Raw genomic sequence first — 17984 nt, 5'->3', positions numbered from 1 at the left:
GATCTGGGGCTCACTTACCCGAACTTACAAAACGTCCCAGCGCCAAATGGATCCATTGTATGGGAGGACAAAATTGCCCGTCCACCTGCATCCTGGATGCACATCTGGAAATGCCATTCTGTTAACAACGACATTAGTGATGAACCTACTACTATATTACAGTATTACTTCAACTTTTTCTGCACCATATTGCGTATCCTGGAGAAGTCTATTGAGGCAGCCCCCGCCAGCCTGCTCCAGCCCGAAGTCTGTTGACCGCGCTCGAAGAGATTTAGGCCAGGTGGGCCTAAAAGATAGGCCCGTTTCGGGCTTGAACTGGGAACTTCAAGCACGGCCTAACTCGATTTTTCTTGTTTTGTGTTATTTTTTTTATTTCGTATATTTGTAGATATGCTGTAAATTGTTGGCAATATGTAGCTATTCATATTTAGCGTTTCTAAACTATTTGTAAGTATTTTAATATTTAGAAGATAAAAAACGGTTATGAAGCTTCAGGCCTGACCAAAGCTGGGAGCCCAAGCAGAGGCTGGCTGGGAAAAAGGTTTGGAAGGTAGGCATGAAGGCCAGGCTAAGCTCGAGCCTAAGTATATTGTCTTGACCTTTGGGCAAAGCTTAGTCCAGCCTGATCCATGAATAGGTCCAATCATGACAAAAAAGCTAGCCTCTGTTCCAAATCTTATTTCATGCTTAATTGTTCTCTCAATTGAGAAGGGGTTTTCCTCTCTTTATCTTTGCTCTCATCCATGATGCCAATGACATCTCCTCCTACCTTAGGCCAGGGTTTTGATTGCATGAGGTTAGGATACATGCACGGAAACAAACAAGGTTAATCAAAATCGGGCTTAGGAAGCAGTTAGGTAGGGACATGTTCAAGTAATCAAGAGATAGTTATGTCGTGCTCGACGCCATTAGGAGAAGCCCAACAGGATTGATAACGCATCGTTCCGGATAGCAGTAGATCCTGTCAATAGAGGGGGTCATGACATCTCATCTCTCTTTGCACCACACCCTCTTCTTCTCCACCTTCGCCTCCGATGGAGGATGTGCCACGGCCCTACGTATCGTAGCCTCCTCGTCATCATGGAAGTGGGCACGGACTCTTCCAAACTCGTTCCTACCTGCAACTTCCCATGCGACCGCCTGCCTCCCCGCCCATAACTGCCTCAAGGAGCTGCTCCTTGGCCACGGTTGCCTCGCCGACTAATCCCTCCTCCATCCACTGCCACCTCCTGTGTCCTGTAGATGCAAGGCTCCTTTGATTCTCTTGGTCCTCCAAACAGCCCAGAGATCTCGGATATCTCTAGTCCATTCTTTTATCCTGAGTTGCAGTTTCAAGGAGAGGCCATAAGCTTTTGGCAAAGTGAAAAGGAGAAACATCCTTCTCGCTTGAATACTTAACTTGGTGCTCATCCTCCCAAAAGACTAGCAGATCGTTCCTTGCCCGTGCTCTTAAATCCAGCATTGGCTTCAACATCGCTGTCTGCAATGCATGTGCATGAAATATTCTAAAAAATATCCCCTAAAAAATATAATAATTTTGGATCTTGCTGAATAATAAATTTTCCGGTTTAGAAAATCGGGAGTATTTGTTCTTTTCCTCACTCCATTAAATTCAGATGTATGGTTGGATCATATTACGATGGAAAAAAAATTTTAAAAAATAAAGATCAATGTATTCCTCGCCCCAAGTTTGTAGGGTGCCGCTGTAATTTTACTTTATGCAAATCACAATTCACAGTTAACTCGGTGGGATCAAAACAAGGGGATGATGCAGTACGCTCCACGCTCCCCTCCCCGGCTAACATATATAAAATAAAGAGGGAAAGGAAAAAAGAAAAACAAGAGAGAGATTAGTGGCATTTTACGTGATTTAGCATAAGATTTGGCTACATGAAGGGGGCACGCGAGCCGAGCGAGAGGTCGAACCCTTACCTTGCGGACGCCGAGAGAAAGGAGAGAGCGAGCGACCGGGAGAACGAGACATGGCGGAAGGGGGATCGGTGATCGGTTGCCACACCGTCGACGAATGGAACCAGCAGCTCCAGGAGGCCCGTGAATCTAAGAAGCTGGTAAACCCTAATCCTCCTCTCTTCTCGACGCTTCTTCCGATCTCTTCGTTTCTGTCGTTCTTTCTGGGTAATTTAAATCCCTATATCAATGCAAAATCTCTATGTCCTTTTTTTTTTTTTTTTTTGACATGGTCTTTTGATTCGAGGTTTCTAGCGCATTACTCTGCTTGGATTTCTCCGGTTTATTTGATCTGATGTGTTCCCTTGTTTTGCTGCGTGTGATTTTCTTTGGTGGTTTGTAATTGATTTTATATTCTGATGGCTTGTTAAGGTCTTCAAGAATTTGATGATGGTTTTGATGTGGTTCTTTTCGTAGCTAGTGTTGGTTTGATCTACCAAAACTGGATTTTTTTTAACAATATTTCGGTATTTTTTTTCGTGCATGTTTTGACGCTTTCGTGCTCCATCTTCACTATCGTCTAGAGTATAATGGGAAAAAGTTCCAGGCATTGAAACGCCCCCCTTTTTGTTTTTTGAAAGATAGGTCTGTAAGTGTGTATCCATGTCCGAAACAGTTTTAGGAATCTTCAATGATGGTTTTGTATAGTTCAGTAGGTGGGATGGATTTGATTGCCAAGTTGATAATATTTTTTTCTTTTAGATTGTAAAGATGTCTAGAATCAGTTCGAGTGGTTCCGCTTCTGTCCTTATTTTCTTTAATTTATTTGCTATTCTTTTATTGCTATTATTTGAATGATTGAGTAGAATAATTACGCGAAGATAAAACGTTATCATCACTTCATCATTGCTATCATCATCGTTTTGTGTTTGGTTTGTATAGTTTCATGCATCAGATCCAATTCCAATTCACACTGCTGTGTTCATGGTTTCTGGCCGGAGAAAGGAATTCAGTATCTATGGAATGAATGCTACGAGCCCATGACTTAGTTTAAGGGTGTCGGGCAGTCCCTTTTGACTTACTTTTTGACTTAGTTTAAGGATGTTATTATCCAGAAACAACCACTATCACCATAATTTTTTTAAGTTGCATGTGTTGATCTATCATGGAGGTCTTAAAAAGTATTAGTAGAAAATAAAGCAAATCATGGTGTTGGCACATCTTATTGCTTTGGCATTTTTTAAGAATATTAGTTGGTTCACGGCCCCGCTCATATCATGATAGCACCATGGCTTTTGAAGATAACATGAATATATTGGAAATCGATCAAGTGCTAAGAAATTGTGCGATAGTCCTTGTAACCGAGAGTTTACTTACGAATGAGAAGGTGGTTCACTACTTGAGGGAATAGACATGCAGTACTTTAGATTATAGATCAAAGTCAGCGCTTGTTAGGCTCCGCCGCCGAGGTTTTCAAGAGCATGACTCCTTTGTGGTTCATAGAAGCCTATATAGTAGGGTTGAAATCGGATCAGATATGGATCGAATACTAGTATATCTTTATCCATATTTGTTCTGCCTGACGAATACATAGAAGCCTATATAATAGGGCTAAAATCAGATCGGATACGGATTGAATACTAATATATCCATATCCATATTTGTTTTGTCTGACAATTACATAGAAGCCTATATTAGTAGGATTGAAATCAGATTAGATATGAATCGTATACTAATATATCCATATCCATATTTGTTTTGTCTGATGAATACATAAAAGCCCATATAGTAAGGCTGAAATCGAATTGGATACGGATCGAATACTAGTATATCCATATCCATATTTGTTTTGTCTGACGAATACAAATATGGATGTTAATCGGATGCAAAAATTCATATCTATATTTGTTTTATACGGATACGGATACAAATTAGATACTGAAAGTATGGATATAAATACTGATATAAATCAAATAATTAAACTTGGTGACCACAGAATCAAAGCTATTTCTAAGTGAATGATAAATCAAGTTAATAGCATATTAATATGGTCATTTATATTTTTTAAAAATTTATGAGTGCTATATAAAATTAAATAGGATTACAAATAGAAACGGATATTCGGATAAGGAATGAATAATTGTCTATTAATATCCACATCTATTTTTCTTTGATGGATGTGGATACATATACGGATGTTCAAATTTCTATCCATATCCGGATAGTTCTGGATACAAAAAATAGATCTGAATGGTTCAATCTACTTTCACCCCTACTCTATAGCCAGAGTATAATAGGGACAATTTTGTGAATCCATGCTTCCAGCTTGAATTTTTATATAGGATAAATGCAGGAAAGATTTTTTATGTTTCCCTCCTGTTCTCAAAGATGTCACTCTCCTAGTACTCATTTATTAGAGATAGGTATTCTATTTGTATCTACCATCTATGGCTTGTGAGAATTTTAATATGGAGATTAAGACATTGTTAACTCAGCTGTTTAGTAGAAGTTTCAGTTCATGAACTTCATTAACATAAAAATGTCATCCAACAGTCAGCCTCTTGACTGCGCATATATTGCATATTTACACACCATTGCTTCAGGGAGCTACAAGTACTGTTCTTCAGCCATATGCAAACACTTTGGGACAGCATAACCACTTGCTGTGAAAATCTTGGGTGAACTGAAGTGGGGAAGTTTTTCAAAACTGAGAGGATTAGCATGGGTACATTTGGATTTCATTTAGTGAGCAGAGTTATTAGTAAGAAAAGATTCCAGATCATGTCTATGTTATTTACTTCCTATGAATTGCAGAAAATGACTGGAGCAGTGAGAGTTTTTTGTTGCTCTAGCCAGGGTTAGTGTTGAAACATGAAAGTTTACAGGATGAAAACTACCTAGTTGTAAGCTTTGATAATCTATGGAGGACTGGATGGTTATGAGTATTAGGGCATGATTAACGGTTTACAAGTATCAATGCGGGGCAGAATAAGTTTTTAAATACTGTGGAACGGGCCATCTCGGCTTTCCTATTGATCGGGTTGCCCTGCATACCAACAATCAAGACGGTGGATGTCCCATCCTGTCTTGATCCATCTTCCAACACTTGGTTCTCTGTCTGATGACTAATTGTGATTTGTTTAGCTTTCAGATTTTTTTACTTTTTTTGATTTTCAAGAGAACTTGTATATCATCCAAGTAATAGAGTTAATCTTTGAATTGATTCTTGATTTCAGAATGGCATGTAAGTAATAGAGAATTCAATGGATTTAAACTTCTTCCCCTGTCAACCCCCTTCCTCCCAGTCCCCACCAACCAAAAGAGAAAAGTGACTAAACTAGATACATGGAAGTGTACATTTTCTATGAAACTACCATATTTGTGAGCTCTGACTGTGTTGCATGTCATGCTTGCTCTAGGTGGTCATCGACTTTCCTGCTTCATGGTGTGGAACTTGCCGTATGATTGCCCCAATTTTTGCTGAGCTGTCTAAGAAGTTCACTAGTGTGCTTTTTCTGAAGGTGGATGTTGATGAGCTGAAGGTAGGCATCTTCATTCCTTTGCTGAGAAAACTTGTATTTATGCTATCAGCTGAACACTTGTGTTTGTACTATTGGGTGCACTTGCTCTCAGCAGCTTGTCTAACTAGTAGTCATGTAATGGCAGTCGGTCGCCCAGGACTGGGCAATAGAAGCCATGCCAACCTTCATCTTCCTGAAGGAGGGAACCATTGTGGACAAGCTCGTTGGTGCTCACAAAGATGATCTGCCAAAGAGGATCGAGTTGCGCATGCCCAAGTGAGAGCTCCCTCTTGCTTCACGAAGGATCATCTGTGCATACTACTACGTGCTGCAAAGGGGGTCTTGAACTCCTAATAAGACGGCCGTGGTTAATAAGCGTTTTGTGGAATATTGGATGTTTTGAGATTCGGATGTCAACTTAGCTGCTGTCTGGTTTATGACTATGGCAATGGTTATCTTGAGCAATTGCTTTTCACTTGTGCTGGATTAATTCAGGCTTAGGCTTGGCTGGGTATATATTAGCTTTCTGGAAACAGCGTTGGGTCTTCACTTCCTGTGCTGTGGCGTCATACCTAGCCTTAGAACCTGTCATTGGAGGTCACGTCCCAGCTTTAGGGCGGTGGAAACTGATCGGGAGAATATTAGTCATCCCAACCTTGGGAGATCTGACTTTTTTTACCTTGGTTTAGCCGAGGTAAACGTCTTCGGTATGAATCGGCATGCCACTCTGCTTGGACCGATGCAAGAATAACGCCAAATATCACTGCCCGACTGGCTGTGATTTCTTGCTCCATTGGTCTCCCTTACCTAATTCATATAGAGGAAGCATTATAATTGCATCGCAAAAGTTAATCATGCTCTAATGGCAAAATAACAGCTCTAATGGCAAAACACTCTCTCTTGTACTGTTCTTTTAGATCTTTGACCTAAGCATTGTTGGGTCTTCCATCAAAAATCTTCCTGCAAACAAATGTTTTTGTAGATTTTTCGGCCGATTTTAGATCGCCTCGATCTCATCCGATCTCAGCATACTTCGGTTCCAACAGTAGACCTCAGCGCACCTCGGACGGTTATTGACCTCAGTCCAGGAATGTAGCGGCAATAGGAACCTTTAAAACCTTTTCCGTAGCTAGATGAGCTTACGAGTGGTATCATGTCTGAGGCTGGATGACCTTGGGGATAGTTTGGACGAACTATTTCTGCTTGATTTTTGCCGATCAAGCTCGTTATATTCATATAATCGGCTTGTGGTGCGGGGACTAGATGGAGAGATTGCCCGTGATATGAAAGCTCTCGTAGTGGGCGTTGGGATTTATTGGGTCAGGCCCGGAAGTTTCATGGAAAATGCCTCGACTGACCCTAGTTAGAATAATCCATTGAGATAGAAAATGCCATCAGAGCGCACCGTAAATTACTGTTTTCCACCAAGGGACGTCTTTAATGCAGATTTCATCAAAGACCTTGGGAGAGTGCTCCCATGCGATCACAGGGAATGTATCCGTTGATCGAAGCTATGGATTGGCTCGTAGTCGTCGAGGAGAGGAAGTGGAGAGACGGGGGAGGGTGGGCAGGGATTTGTGGATGGGTTCTGATCTAAAGAGAAGATGGGAGGGCTAGGGGAAGGGATCGGCATGGGACTAATTGATATATTCATGCCTGAACTTGCCTCAACCAACCTAAGTTAGTTGGCATTTTGTAGAATCTTGAATTTTTGGAGATTCGTATATCAATGTAGTAGCTGTTTGATTCATGGATTCGAACAATTATGTTCCAGGACCTGTTTTTCTCGGGTAGAACCGAGTTTAGAGGCTCGAGGCAATTGGTAAAAACCTCTGCTGCTCCTCCCCCAACTGCATAGAAAAGAGCGGCTGGCTGCCCTTCATCCCTATTCTCGGCTCAGATTCAGGTGGCTAATTGTTTCTGTCGAGCCTTTGGGGCTTGTGGCTCTGTGGTGCGTCCTGGAATCCAGAAAAGCACCGGATCTTGGTGCCCGTTCCCCCATGGAATCAGAAGCATCGACGCAATCCACGGGGGTCACAGTTTAAATGTTGGGAGCTTGGCCGTGGTGTGGTATTGGCCGGCGAGGGATTTGTGAAGGCCGACCCGCTGCAGGCTGGAGTGACTTCCGCAGAGCATCCTTGACTGCCATCAAGGGGCCGGAACAAGTTCGCTGTGCACCGGACTTGGCAATGCAACAAAGCTCCTCTTTTTATCTCTATTCCACCCTCAGTGGCTGAAGTTCTCAATCAGCTAAACAAATAAAGTAACCTTTTCCGTGCATTCCAGTTTCCAAAGTGCGGTGGTTGCGAGGAAAGATCAACCACTTTCAAACCTTTCTTTTCTTAGGTGTTTGATTGCAAAAAGAAGATCTCCATGAATACAAAAGAAAGGGCAATTTCGTCCATAAAGGCACCGCTCCGCCAAGGAGCGGATCAAAAACCGCAGTGGAGGCCAAAGTCGGCCTCTTTCTTTTCTCGCCTCCGCCCCATCTCCTCCCCCTCCTCCGCCGCTCGCCGCCGGAGAATGACCAGCTCCTCCGCCTCTTCCCGCAAGGTCCTCTCCTTCACCTTCTCCTCCCTCGTTCTCCCCTTCCTTGCAATCTCCTCTCGATGCCCCAATTCCCCTTCTTTCTTCCTCTCCTTGCGGCCTTCCTATGTCTTCAAAAATTTCCTAATTTGGTCCGGTTCATGTTCGTCGCAGGCTCTGAGCAAGATCGCGTGCGGTAGGCTCCAGAAGGAACTCGTGGAATGGGAGGTCAACCCGCCGGCCGGCTTCAAGCACAAGGTCGCAGATAATCTCCAAAGGTTGGGGCTAGGGTTTTGTCCCTCCTTTTCCCCTTATTTTGATCCGACTCTTAGCTTTTTCTTGTGATCCCCCTCCCCCGCCCCCCAATGTATTTAGTCGATTATTATGTTGGTTTGATTGGAAGGTGGATTATTGAAGTCGTTGGGGCACCGGGGACGCTCTATGAGAGCGAGAAGTACCAGCTTCAGGTCGATTTCCCCGAGCATTACCCAATGGAAGCTCCACAGGTGACGAATTCTTGATGTTCTCCGTAAATTTTGCTCTTTCGTTGTGGAAGATTAGTTCTGATATATGGAGTTTTGAATTTTGATCAGGTCATTTTTCTTCATCCCGCACCACTTCATCCGCACATATACAGCAACGGGCATATCTGTTTAGGTAATTTTTATTTGCTTAAAAGGGAAAAACGGGATTTTCATCTATTCGACATTTAAAATTAAAATTACTGTATCTTACATGTCAGAAAATTCCTTGCTTGAATGAACACTTTTCAGCTTTATTCATTCCGAAGTCATGGTTAAGGTTTGATTCTAATCGCATTATATGCGTAAGAAGTATGGTGTCTTTGTATTGGTGTTGCAGGCAGAGATATTTGAGGACTTTGAAACATTGGTGGTGTTAAGAATCATGACATGTGATGGGGGTCTGTACATATGTCTTATTCTGTTTGATTCTCTGTTTGCATTGCATTCCTTTCTGTCTTTTGAGTGCTGTTCAGGGCTCAGATAGGGAATATCGGGTTAAAGTAAGAGTTTTGTTAATTTAATGATGTCAATAAATTGCTTGCTTTCCTATTCATATGTACTGTGATTTTATTACTGAAATCATTTGACAACAGGCATGAGTATGGAAGTTTGGATAGCAATAAGCACTAGTTCTTTGATACGGATTCATTTGAAAAGGTGCCAAGAACAAATGAGATTTCAGTCCACAAATTACTAGATTTTTTTTAAAAAAAATAAAGGTAGACTAGCCAGTTGAATGTGATATCAAGAACATTGAAAATACTTCTCTGTAAACGTCTTGTTGATATTGGCATATGAGGATTGTGATGATATTTCATCAACTATTTTTGAATTAAACTGTCATACTATATGCAATGCCGGACCATGGATACATGGTGGATAGCATTTGGCTTAGTGATTGGTGCATCAAAGCCTGCATATCGCAGCTCATTATGCTTTTCATGCATGAACACAAGTGGTAAGTGGCAGTTGATCTCTGATAATCAACTTTACTTTATTCTAGGGAGCTCAACCTTGAATACATAAGCATGTATTTACATGTCTATATATTTATATTGACAGTTGGCATGAAATATCTGGGGAAATTGTTGGACTTTTTAAAGGTTGGCAACAATAATATGTTCCCAAATTCAGATTACAAAGATTAAATAGCTAAGAGATGAAGGGAAAGTTGCATATGTTTACAAATTCACATCTTTTTTTAACATCATAACCAAGATAAACTTTAATCTGGACCACAATATTTCTACAAAGGTTTGATCCATATTTCTGTGTTGATAAGGCAGTGATTTGAGAAGCGAAGAACTAAGAAGGTTAATTCTTTCTGCAAGGCTTTCTTACCTTATGGAATTTCATGATCAGATTAAGAAGTTTGAAACCAATCGGCGCCAAGCAATACTAAAGCTATCTCTAGAAGCTTGTCATTGGAAAGATTCTTGTGAGAAAGTTGCTGAAAGCATAACTGATTTGAACTAGTTCTCTGGTGGATTATTGTGTTTTACTAATGAAACTTTTTGGGTCTAGTTTACTTGAAATAATACAGAATATGTTGTCATGCAACATGTTCCCATATGTCATGAGGTGGGAACATGAAAAAAGCAAAGATCAAAAGCAGTCTGTCGTACTGCCCGGTACGGGGCTTACTGGGAGGAAACCAGTACGAAACTTAAATTTCAAGTCGGTACAAGCTCCATACCATCCCATATTGAGGTGTACCAACTCCTATCGAGGTGCGTACTAACCCATACCGAGGTGTACCGACTTGTATTGAGGCGTACCGAGATAAAAATTGAGAAAAATGGTTAAAGAGCTATTTCGGTATAGAGGTGTACTGTGTCGTACCAAACCGATAAGGTTCCGATACGGTACTTGGTATCGAGATTGCGGAACTTGATCAAAAGAGTTTTGAAAGCAACGAGTGAAGGTGTTTAAAACAAACCATATATATAGTATTTGCTTTAACATGAAGAGACCATGTTGTCAATTAGAACTTGATTTATTTAAAGGCCTTTCCATATTCCTATTTTTCATCTATATTCTCACTTGATTCTTCCTTTAATCTTGTCTTCGTGATAGGGATTTTGGAGACTGCTTTGTTATCCCTCTTCCTCTCCATTCAATCCTGTCATTACAATTGGTTCAAAAAAGAATAAAGATGAAAATATTTTTGGTAAAATTATTGGGTTGTTGAAGTAAATGCATCCTTGTGGAGTGTTTTGTACCTATTAGATACTTACAAGGTTAAGGGAAAAGTTGAGACATTTATTACGCAGAATATGGATGATAGTTAAAAGGCTTAATTTGATATTTGGCTTGCCTTGCGCCTTAAGGAGAGGCTCTTGAGAGATGCCTTGAGGATTGTGGGTGGGGCTTTACAAAGTGAGGGACATGCATCACAGGGAAGACTTATTTGAGATGCGCACCTTGTGCCTTATTTATACCTTTTATTGGAGTCATACTTATTAGGCTTTTAATTATTTCTTTTTCTGATTAAGGGAAGGAATACATGTGTTTTGTTTATTCTTGGATGAGGTTGTTGGTGAACCTAAATGCAGCACTTATTATGGCTGTATGGGTTGCACAATGATATTGAACCAAGGCATGCCATGGTTTGGTGTTTTTGCTTAATGTATGTGCACAGCTGTAGTATGTATAGTGGATGCATGCTAGCCAAGTTTGGTAAAATAATAATGTCTAGTCCCCATACTTGCATTCATGCTTTTTTCTTTTTCATGTGCTTTCACATGATTTCTCATAAGTTCTGAATCTTTCCTATATAAAAATTTTAATGAAATATGATGCTTAATCCTTATGTCTTGAGGGGTTATGTTTTTCCTTGTGCTTTCACCTTTTGAAATATTGGGTAGGACCATCTAAGTTGTATGAATGGGAGAAAGACTACTTGTGGAGAAAGGCATATGTGAACGTATAAAGTTGACCTATAATTCAATCAGAAGGATTTGAGCTTATACCATGTCATTGCAAGTACATCATGCAGCAAGTGGTCCTAAATGGATAGTGCTAGGTTAAAATACATCTGTGGTGGGCCCTGTATATGGAGAATCCATATCATGATCATGACTTAATTTCTATACACTTTTGCTTGTAGACCAAAGTTTAGATGGTTAGGAACTTAGGATATTTCTGCACGACATATCATCAAAAATTGTCCAGTGTTGTTAAACAGTAACTCACTACATAAGTAAAACCTCTGAATCATTTAATTCTCTGTTGTTAGGCATTTTAGATGTAATAACAAGTTGCAAAGAGAAATGCTAAAATAACACAGAAATCTCGCAACAAAAACTTACAAAACTAACATGTAACCTTCTGATTTTTCAGATGGCTGACTGCCCGTACTTCGCACTATAGAGTGTTAGTAAATGGATCGATCATATAACCACACATCCACCTTGTAACTTTTTTCTGCGGGATTCTGTTGCTATAGCACTTCTCATTTGCAATTAAGGGTAGCTTAACTTTATAACTTTCTTTTCTTTTTGTGCTCCTTACCTGTCGTTCAAATTTTGGTATGTGAGTGAGGCATTCTCTTTTTCCAGTGCATGTCTCTACTCTCTATATCTATCCCGTTGCTTTGAAAAAATATTGAGCGATCTTTTTTTGGTGAAAAAATTGGGCGAGTTGATCTTATGGTTTGCAACAAGGACTTAAGCTGATTCAGTAACAAGGTGCATTTAGGATTTGCCTGAACAATACAACAATAAGATAAAGGGACACAGGAAGACTTCGGTAGATGTGAACATTGCAATGATTGAAACAAGCTTAGTAAGAGGGAGAATGTGGATTTTAATTTTGTAGGTTAACTGGTAAAGAAACATAACTCATAGTTCATAAAGGCTGGCCCCAAATAGAAACGACTATACTCTTGCATTATAGCAATGGTTTATCATTAATAATGAGTGCAAGAAGCATTGGACCTTAACCACAAAAAAAAAGGGTAACAAAGAGAAATGAAAGAAGAATAAACAAGAAAAAGCCAAGGCCGATACTAACTAATGGGTCCAACTTTGAAGCATCATAGAGAGTCCAAGCACAAAGGACAGGTGTTACAGGGATGACAGTGAGGTTGATTTTCGATAAAACTAAATGAATGAATTGCATGAGAGGAAGCTGAGGTTTCGTAGAAAATAAATTGATGGATAACTGACTATGGATAGTAGTGAAAGAGTTGATTGGGCCCCTGTACTAAGATGCTTTAGATTGGTATATGAAGGTCAAGAAAGAAGATGGTCTCCAAAAATAAAACGGAGGTGTTGTAGAAGGTTATCTTGGGACTGTAGCCCTTCATAAAAAGACCAGGTGAAGGATCCCTGAAGTAAATCCTACATTGTTGTGTAAAAATGATTTCTGCAAAATGTGTTTTTATTTTTTTTGAAAAACAGGAGGAGACTTGTTTTTAGTAACATCCATTTGTCAGGTTTTATAACTTACCAGTTTTGGCAGAACAGTTGTTGATGGAGAACTATAAAACAACCATTTTTGTAAAACTCATTTATTTTAATTTTTTATAAAGCTGGTTTCGTAAAATTTATCATTCAAAGAGTCCCGAGATGATGTTTCTTCGCAATATGGTGAGTTGACTTTGGGAGTTCTGATGAAACACCAAGCATGAAGTTGACTGCAATATGCTAGAATTGAGGGCATGCATAAATACTAATATGGCATTTTCTGGAAGACCTGCCTAACATTTTATTTAATTGGCTCCGCAGATATATTGTATGATTCCTGGTCGCCAGCGATGACCGTGAGTTCTGTCTGTATTAGCATTTTATCCATGTTGTCGAGCTCAACTGCAAAGGTTCCTATGCATTTCCTCCTTATTAATGCCATCTCTCATGCTACGTATTATGGTTGTCATACGGCAATCTTTTTGTGGTTGCAGCAACGCCCTGCTGACAACGACCGCTATGTGAAGAACTGCAGGAACGGTAGGTCTCCCAAGGAGACAAGATGGTGGTTCCATGATGACAAAGTTTGATGCCGATGGTGGTGCTTCTGCAGTAGAGTGGCGAGGTCCCCCACCTATCTCACAAAGAGTAGCGAGCTCCATTTCCCTGTAATACGGGAGTTTTAGTTGATTCAAATCAAGGATTCCTGAACTGCTGTAAGTTTGCTTGCTTAAATATTCGTTAAGGGTTATGAATTGCAAAATATATGGGGGACCAATCTAGGCCGTGAAGAAAGCGGTGCGAGAAACGCCCGTCAGCCTCGTCAGTGGAAAGGTTGCGAAACATGGTTGGACCTCCACCTCTGTTAAATTACTTCTCGTCTTTAATCTCTTCATTTTTTTTTTGAAAAAAAACGTAATTGTAAGGTGTTATTACGCAAATCATTTCATGGAGGTTCCCACTGGTCCAAAAAGGTGACGATGGCACGTGCAAGACCTGTCCTCAAGTTAGAAAAAAAAATGAAGAATGAGACGGGTCGACCCCTTTTTTTTTTTTTGTGTGTGTGTGTGTGTGTGTGTGAGAGAGAGAGAGAGAGAGTTGACCATCAGATGATTGTGGAGGGGTGCGACCTGTGGAGATTTGATTCCTAGATCTACAATCTGCTAAAATAGGTTTCTGTCGATCCAAGATATGGCTCTTGGGGTGGTGATCTTGGAAGTGATGGGCAGAGGATTATTTTGACGAGCACGGCATGCAGAAGGGTTTTACCTCTTAGACGGCATGAATCAGAACTTTCCTCACTCTGCATGTATATGCGTTGTAAAACGATAAAAAGGCATGGCTCCGTAACGTTCAGACTCCTGGGAGATCCCGCACTCTAACTGTGGAGCTTTTCTGTTTAATTCTTTTGGACCTGCAATCTTAATTTTTAAAAGGGGCAGGGGTGCTTTATATTTGTCGTTTTTTTTCCCTCCCTCCTTTAGGTGTGATCTTTGAGTTGTTGATTTTTAACAATTAAAATTGAATATTTTGGCTGCCTCATTAATTGCTCACGAGTTTTTATAAAATAGATAATCAAAGAAATATAATTCTCTGTGAAAGATATTCTATGAAATAAAGTGTAAAATCTGTTTTCTCTGAAATTTATTTTTAGATTTTATGATTTATTAGCTTTAGCTTTTATGCAGAACAATGAGACAACCATTTAAAATTCATTTATCTAAAATAATTATTTTTTTAATATCATAGAAATATTTTGTATTAAATATTTATAAATTAATTTTAGTAAAATTTTCTGATTGAACTATCCTATATGAATATTTGATAAATGAATATTTTGTATCCCAAATAGAGAGAGAAGCAGCCTTTCAATTCATCGCTCCGAGGGAATGACCGATTGTATCCTGAGTTTCATTTTCTTCTGTTCTTTCAATTTTCAAAGACAACCTCCCACTAAAATCTATAAACTAGCCACACAAGCCTTTAGAGGTTATATAGGTTTATACGTGTTTGTACTGAATTTACAAACTTTTCTACTTGATTAAAAAAAAAATCTATAAAAATTAGGCTGCGTTTAGCATCATTTCTACTACTTTCTAAAACAAATTTAAAAATAAAAAAGCTATTTTTATTTTTTTATAATTTTTATTAATAGAAAATACGCTTGGTTTCATCTCCATATTTCTTTTTTTGAATAATAAGAGCCTAAGGGGTAAATATTATTGCAATTATTATATTATATTATTATTATATAACTCGGAAAATCTACCTGAAATTATTATAATAATTTGAGCCCTTCATACCGTGTGATGGGTCATCTTTCGCCTCCAATCCAACCGTTGTGCTTGTAAACTTGAAGGCCTTCTTTATTACATACAGAAGAGAAGGAATTAGTATTCTTGAAACGGAGAAGTATATACGTTACAGGACATAACTGAGCCTAGGCCTTTATATGTACAATTCGTAAACCATCTGCAGCCAGTATATACGCCGACTCAGGATGAATCCAATCTGTCTCTGAGATGAAGAGGTCACTCTGACAAGCTGGTGCAGCCAACCAATCTGCTGCATAGTTTCCTTCTCTTGGTATATGAGTAACTTTAATTGCCCATCTTGAAGTCATCCACATATTTATATCCTCCTGCCTATATTTACAAGAAGGATATGTAATCCAATTTATCTCTGTTGTTAAATTTCCTTACCATCCATAATTGTTAAGCTCCAAGATTGTTTATAGCAGCTGTAGACCATATCAAACAACTACAAATTCTCCAAACACCCAGAGCAATGTCTCAATTTCTTTCCTCCTGCTGCAATTAGTTTTCCCTGATTATCATGAATTATAAATGCTGAAGCTGCAACAGTGTCTTGAACTGAGCCATCAATGTTGAGTTTTCATACTCCAAGGTGTGGTTGCGGCCTAGATACAAGTACAATAACACGTTGTTTCGTAAAACATATGCATAGATAGATAAAAAAATATTAAATGGCATGATAAAATTGGTTCTTTATAAACATGCTGTTTTCATTAAAAAATATTCATGGAACCACTTTTCATAATAAATCATGATTTTTATATATGCTGATCTAAAATTTTAAGAAAAACATGACATCTTCACTAGCAAAATCATGTGCATGAAAAATATGATAATTTGAAAAATAGTAAGAAATGTAAAATCTACTAACTATTTTTGCCTTAGACTACCATAAGTCACTAAGCAAATTTGTTAAGCCTATTTAAAAATATTAAAAGTAAAATTAATAACTTTAATAGAATTAAAAATAATAAGAGAAGACTTGGCGCGATAAATATTAGTTCCGAGTGGGTCAGGTCTAAACGGTTCGCTCAATGAATCATAGGGCACGTACTTAATCAGAGATATGATCGTTCAATAAGATTCTTCAATGGTGGTTTTAGGGACATCTAACAAGGTCGGGATGATTGGTTCGGTGGGCGGCCCGAGCATCAGAGTGTTGGATCAAGCGCTTACCACCATACCAAAAGCAATTGCTGTTAGTAGAAGTGCAACTTTATTTCTTCAAGTCGAGGCTGACCACAGTAGGGCTCCCCCATGGCTATCAACGGCAGAGCAGAGCCCCGTACTAAATGACAAGTGGGCAAAAGGGGTTTCGCAATGTGCCCCTATAAGCGCAGGCTGGGCTGTCAAATACCGATGCCACCATGTGGCCTCAATAAGCCATACGTGGCAGTGAACCCCTAAAGGGGGGCTTGGAAAAATCCCAACACAGAGCATTTCAAGGCCTCTTCAAAGGGTCCACAAAAAAGATGGACGGAGCACTGCACTGGGGCCATAGATCTATTTAGAGAGAGAAAGAGGAAGATGAGAGAGAAAGAAGAGAGAGAAAGAAGAGAGAGAGGGATGGGTTCTTTCTCTCCTCCTCTTCTTTTCTTGGTAAATAGGGAAAGAAAAAGGGTTGAGCAATGGCTATCATTGTGGTGGTCGGGCGAGGTGGTAGCCGGTGGCGATGGCGAACAGCGAAGAGCGGCCAGGAAAGGGAGAGAAGAACAAAAATAGGGACGGAACAGAGTCATTTTTGGCTTGGATTTCATATCCCAACTTGCTTGTCAGCGGCTGGAGCTCCAATGGAGTCTAGGGGCCAACGTAAGGAAGAGACCGAATCTCTTAGTGACGAACACTGGCAGCAGAGACAGCCAGAAAAGAAATAAAAACATCAAAAACAGGAGATGCGAACAGGGGTTTCTTCCGGTCATTGATTCCGGTAGATTTTTCAACCGACAGTGAGCTCCATTGGAAGGAGAGATGAGGAGAATGATAAGGGAGGAGATTGATCCTCTTACCTTGACTTCGGTGAGGCATGGAGGCCGGCGTGGTAACCCCAACGCGTCGACTATCAAGGGGAAGAAAAGAAAAAGGACAGTGAAATCAATGATGAAATTGGCAGTGATCGGCGGTTACTCGATGGTGGTGGAGGGTTGTGGTGGGGAGGGGGCCATAATTGGCTCGGATTGGATCGGTTTTATGACTACAATTTTTGACCCAATAGGACATTCGGGTCAGGTTAGGTTTATACATAATCTAGTCTCAACCCAAAAAAAAAAGGATCTGATTCCGATCCGAACCGAGCCTGGTTCGAATCATTGGGTAAACAATCAGTACTTTACTGCACCATAAAAATCTTACACCTCACCTCCACTGCACCAGGGATTGTCTGACTCCCCATCACCACTTTCAAGAATTGGTGACTGAAGGTTTGACCGATCAAGAAGCTTTAAAAATCCGACATGATCTTTGTGCATCCGTCAATGCATTTATCCGGGCATACATATCCCAGACCACCAGCCCTCCATCTATGCTTATTCTCACCATCAGCAACAGCATCAGTTTTGCTGCTAAAAGCTTCTTTTGGATCTTGCCCATTTACAGCATCACGGTCATTGAAAAGTTCTTCTGTTTCCCATCCAAGAATGTCCGCCACTTCCTTTCGAGATTCTAGTTGGTCAAGCATCAATTTCTTCTTAGCAAACTGAAAGCTGCGCTCCTCGACACTAGCACGTACCACAAGCCTGTACACCAGAAGCCTGCTTGATTGCCCAATTTTTTTGTGCTCTATTC

At 40.0% G+C, this 17984-nt stretch overlaps 2 protein-coding genes and 1 long non-coding RNA gene across 3 annotated transcripts; 2 read left to right on the top strand and 1 right to left on the bottom strand.

Moving 5' to 3' along the window:
- The first annotated feature begins 1882 nt into the window (after positions 1–1882).
- Positions 1883–5904, top strand: LOC103712019 (thioredoxin H1-like). The gene is made up of 3 exons (XM_008798387.4): positions 1883–2069; positions 5328–5450; positions 5575–5904. Exons 1-3 carry the CDS (start codon positions 1983–1985, stop codon positions 5707–5709), a joined length of 345 nt encoding a protein of 114 aa, XP_008796609.1. The 5' UTR covers positions 1883–1982; the 3' UTR covers positions 5710–5904.
- Positions 5905–7546: 1642 nt separating this feature from the next.
- Positions 7547–13846, top strand: LOC103712016 (probable ubiquitin-conjugating enzyme E2 16). Its single transcript, XM_008798379.4, has 6 exons — positions 7547–7982; positions 8130–8233; positions 8359–8461; positions 8549–8612; positions 13210–13298; positions 13383–13846. Exons 1-6 carry the CDS (start codon positions 7803–7805, stop codon positions 13476–13478), a joined length of 636 nt encoding a protein of 211 aa, XP_008796601.1. The 5' UTR covers positions 7547–7802; the 3' UTR covers positions 13479–13846.
- Positions 13847–15236: 1390 nt separating this feature from the next.
- Positions 15237–17382, bottom strand: LOC113463043. The gene is made up of 2 exons (XR_003386619.2): positions 17210–17382; positions 15237–15808 (listed from the first exon to the last, which is right to left on the bottom strand). It is a non-coding gene; the product is annotated as an uncharacterized LOC113463043 (long non-coding RNA).
- Positions 17383–17984: the final 602 nt, after the last annotated feature.

Source organism: Phoenix dactylifera, unplaced genomic scaffold (genome assembly GCF_009389715.1).
Source record: "Phoenix dactylifera cultivar Barhee BC4 unplaced genomic scaffold, palm_55x_up_171113_PBpolish2nd_filt_p 000204F, whole genome shotgun sequence".
Taxonomy (NCBI): Eukaryota; Viridiplantae; Streptophyta; class Magnoliopsida; order Arecales; family Arecaceae; genus Phoenix; species Phoenix dactylifera.
The sequence above is the reverse complement of the archived record's forward strand: the minus strand, read 5'-3'. Positions and strand labels throughout refer to the sequence as shown.

Coding starts and splice junctions, on each gene's coding strand:
- LOC103712019 (XM_008798387.4), top strand. CDS start 1,983: ATGGCGGAAGGGGGATCGGTGATCGGTTGCCACACCGTCGACGAATGG. Junction 2,070..5,327: donor CCCGTGAATCTAAGAAGCTG/GTAAACCCTAAT, acceptor TGCTTGCTCTAG/GTGGTCATCGACTTTCCTGC. Junction 5,451..5,574: donor TGGATGTTGATGAGCTGAAG/GTAGGCATCTTC, acceptor ATGTAATGGCAG/TCGGTCGCCCAGGACTGGGC.
- LOC103712016 (XM_008798379.4), top strand. CDS start 7,803: ATGAATACAAAAGAAAGGGCAATTTCGTCCATAAAGGCACCGCTCCGC. Junction 7,983..8,129: donor CCTCCGCCTCTTCCCGCAAG/GTCCTCTCCTTC, acceptor TGTTCGTCGCAG/GCTCTGAGCAAGATCGCGTG. Junction 13,299..13,382: donor TGTCGAGCTCAACTGCAAAG/GTTCCTATGCAT, acceptor TTGTGGTTGCAG/CAACGCCCTGCTGACAACGA.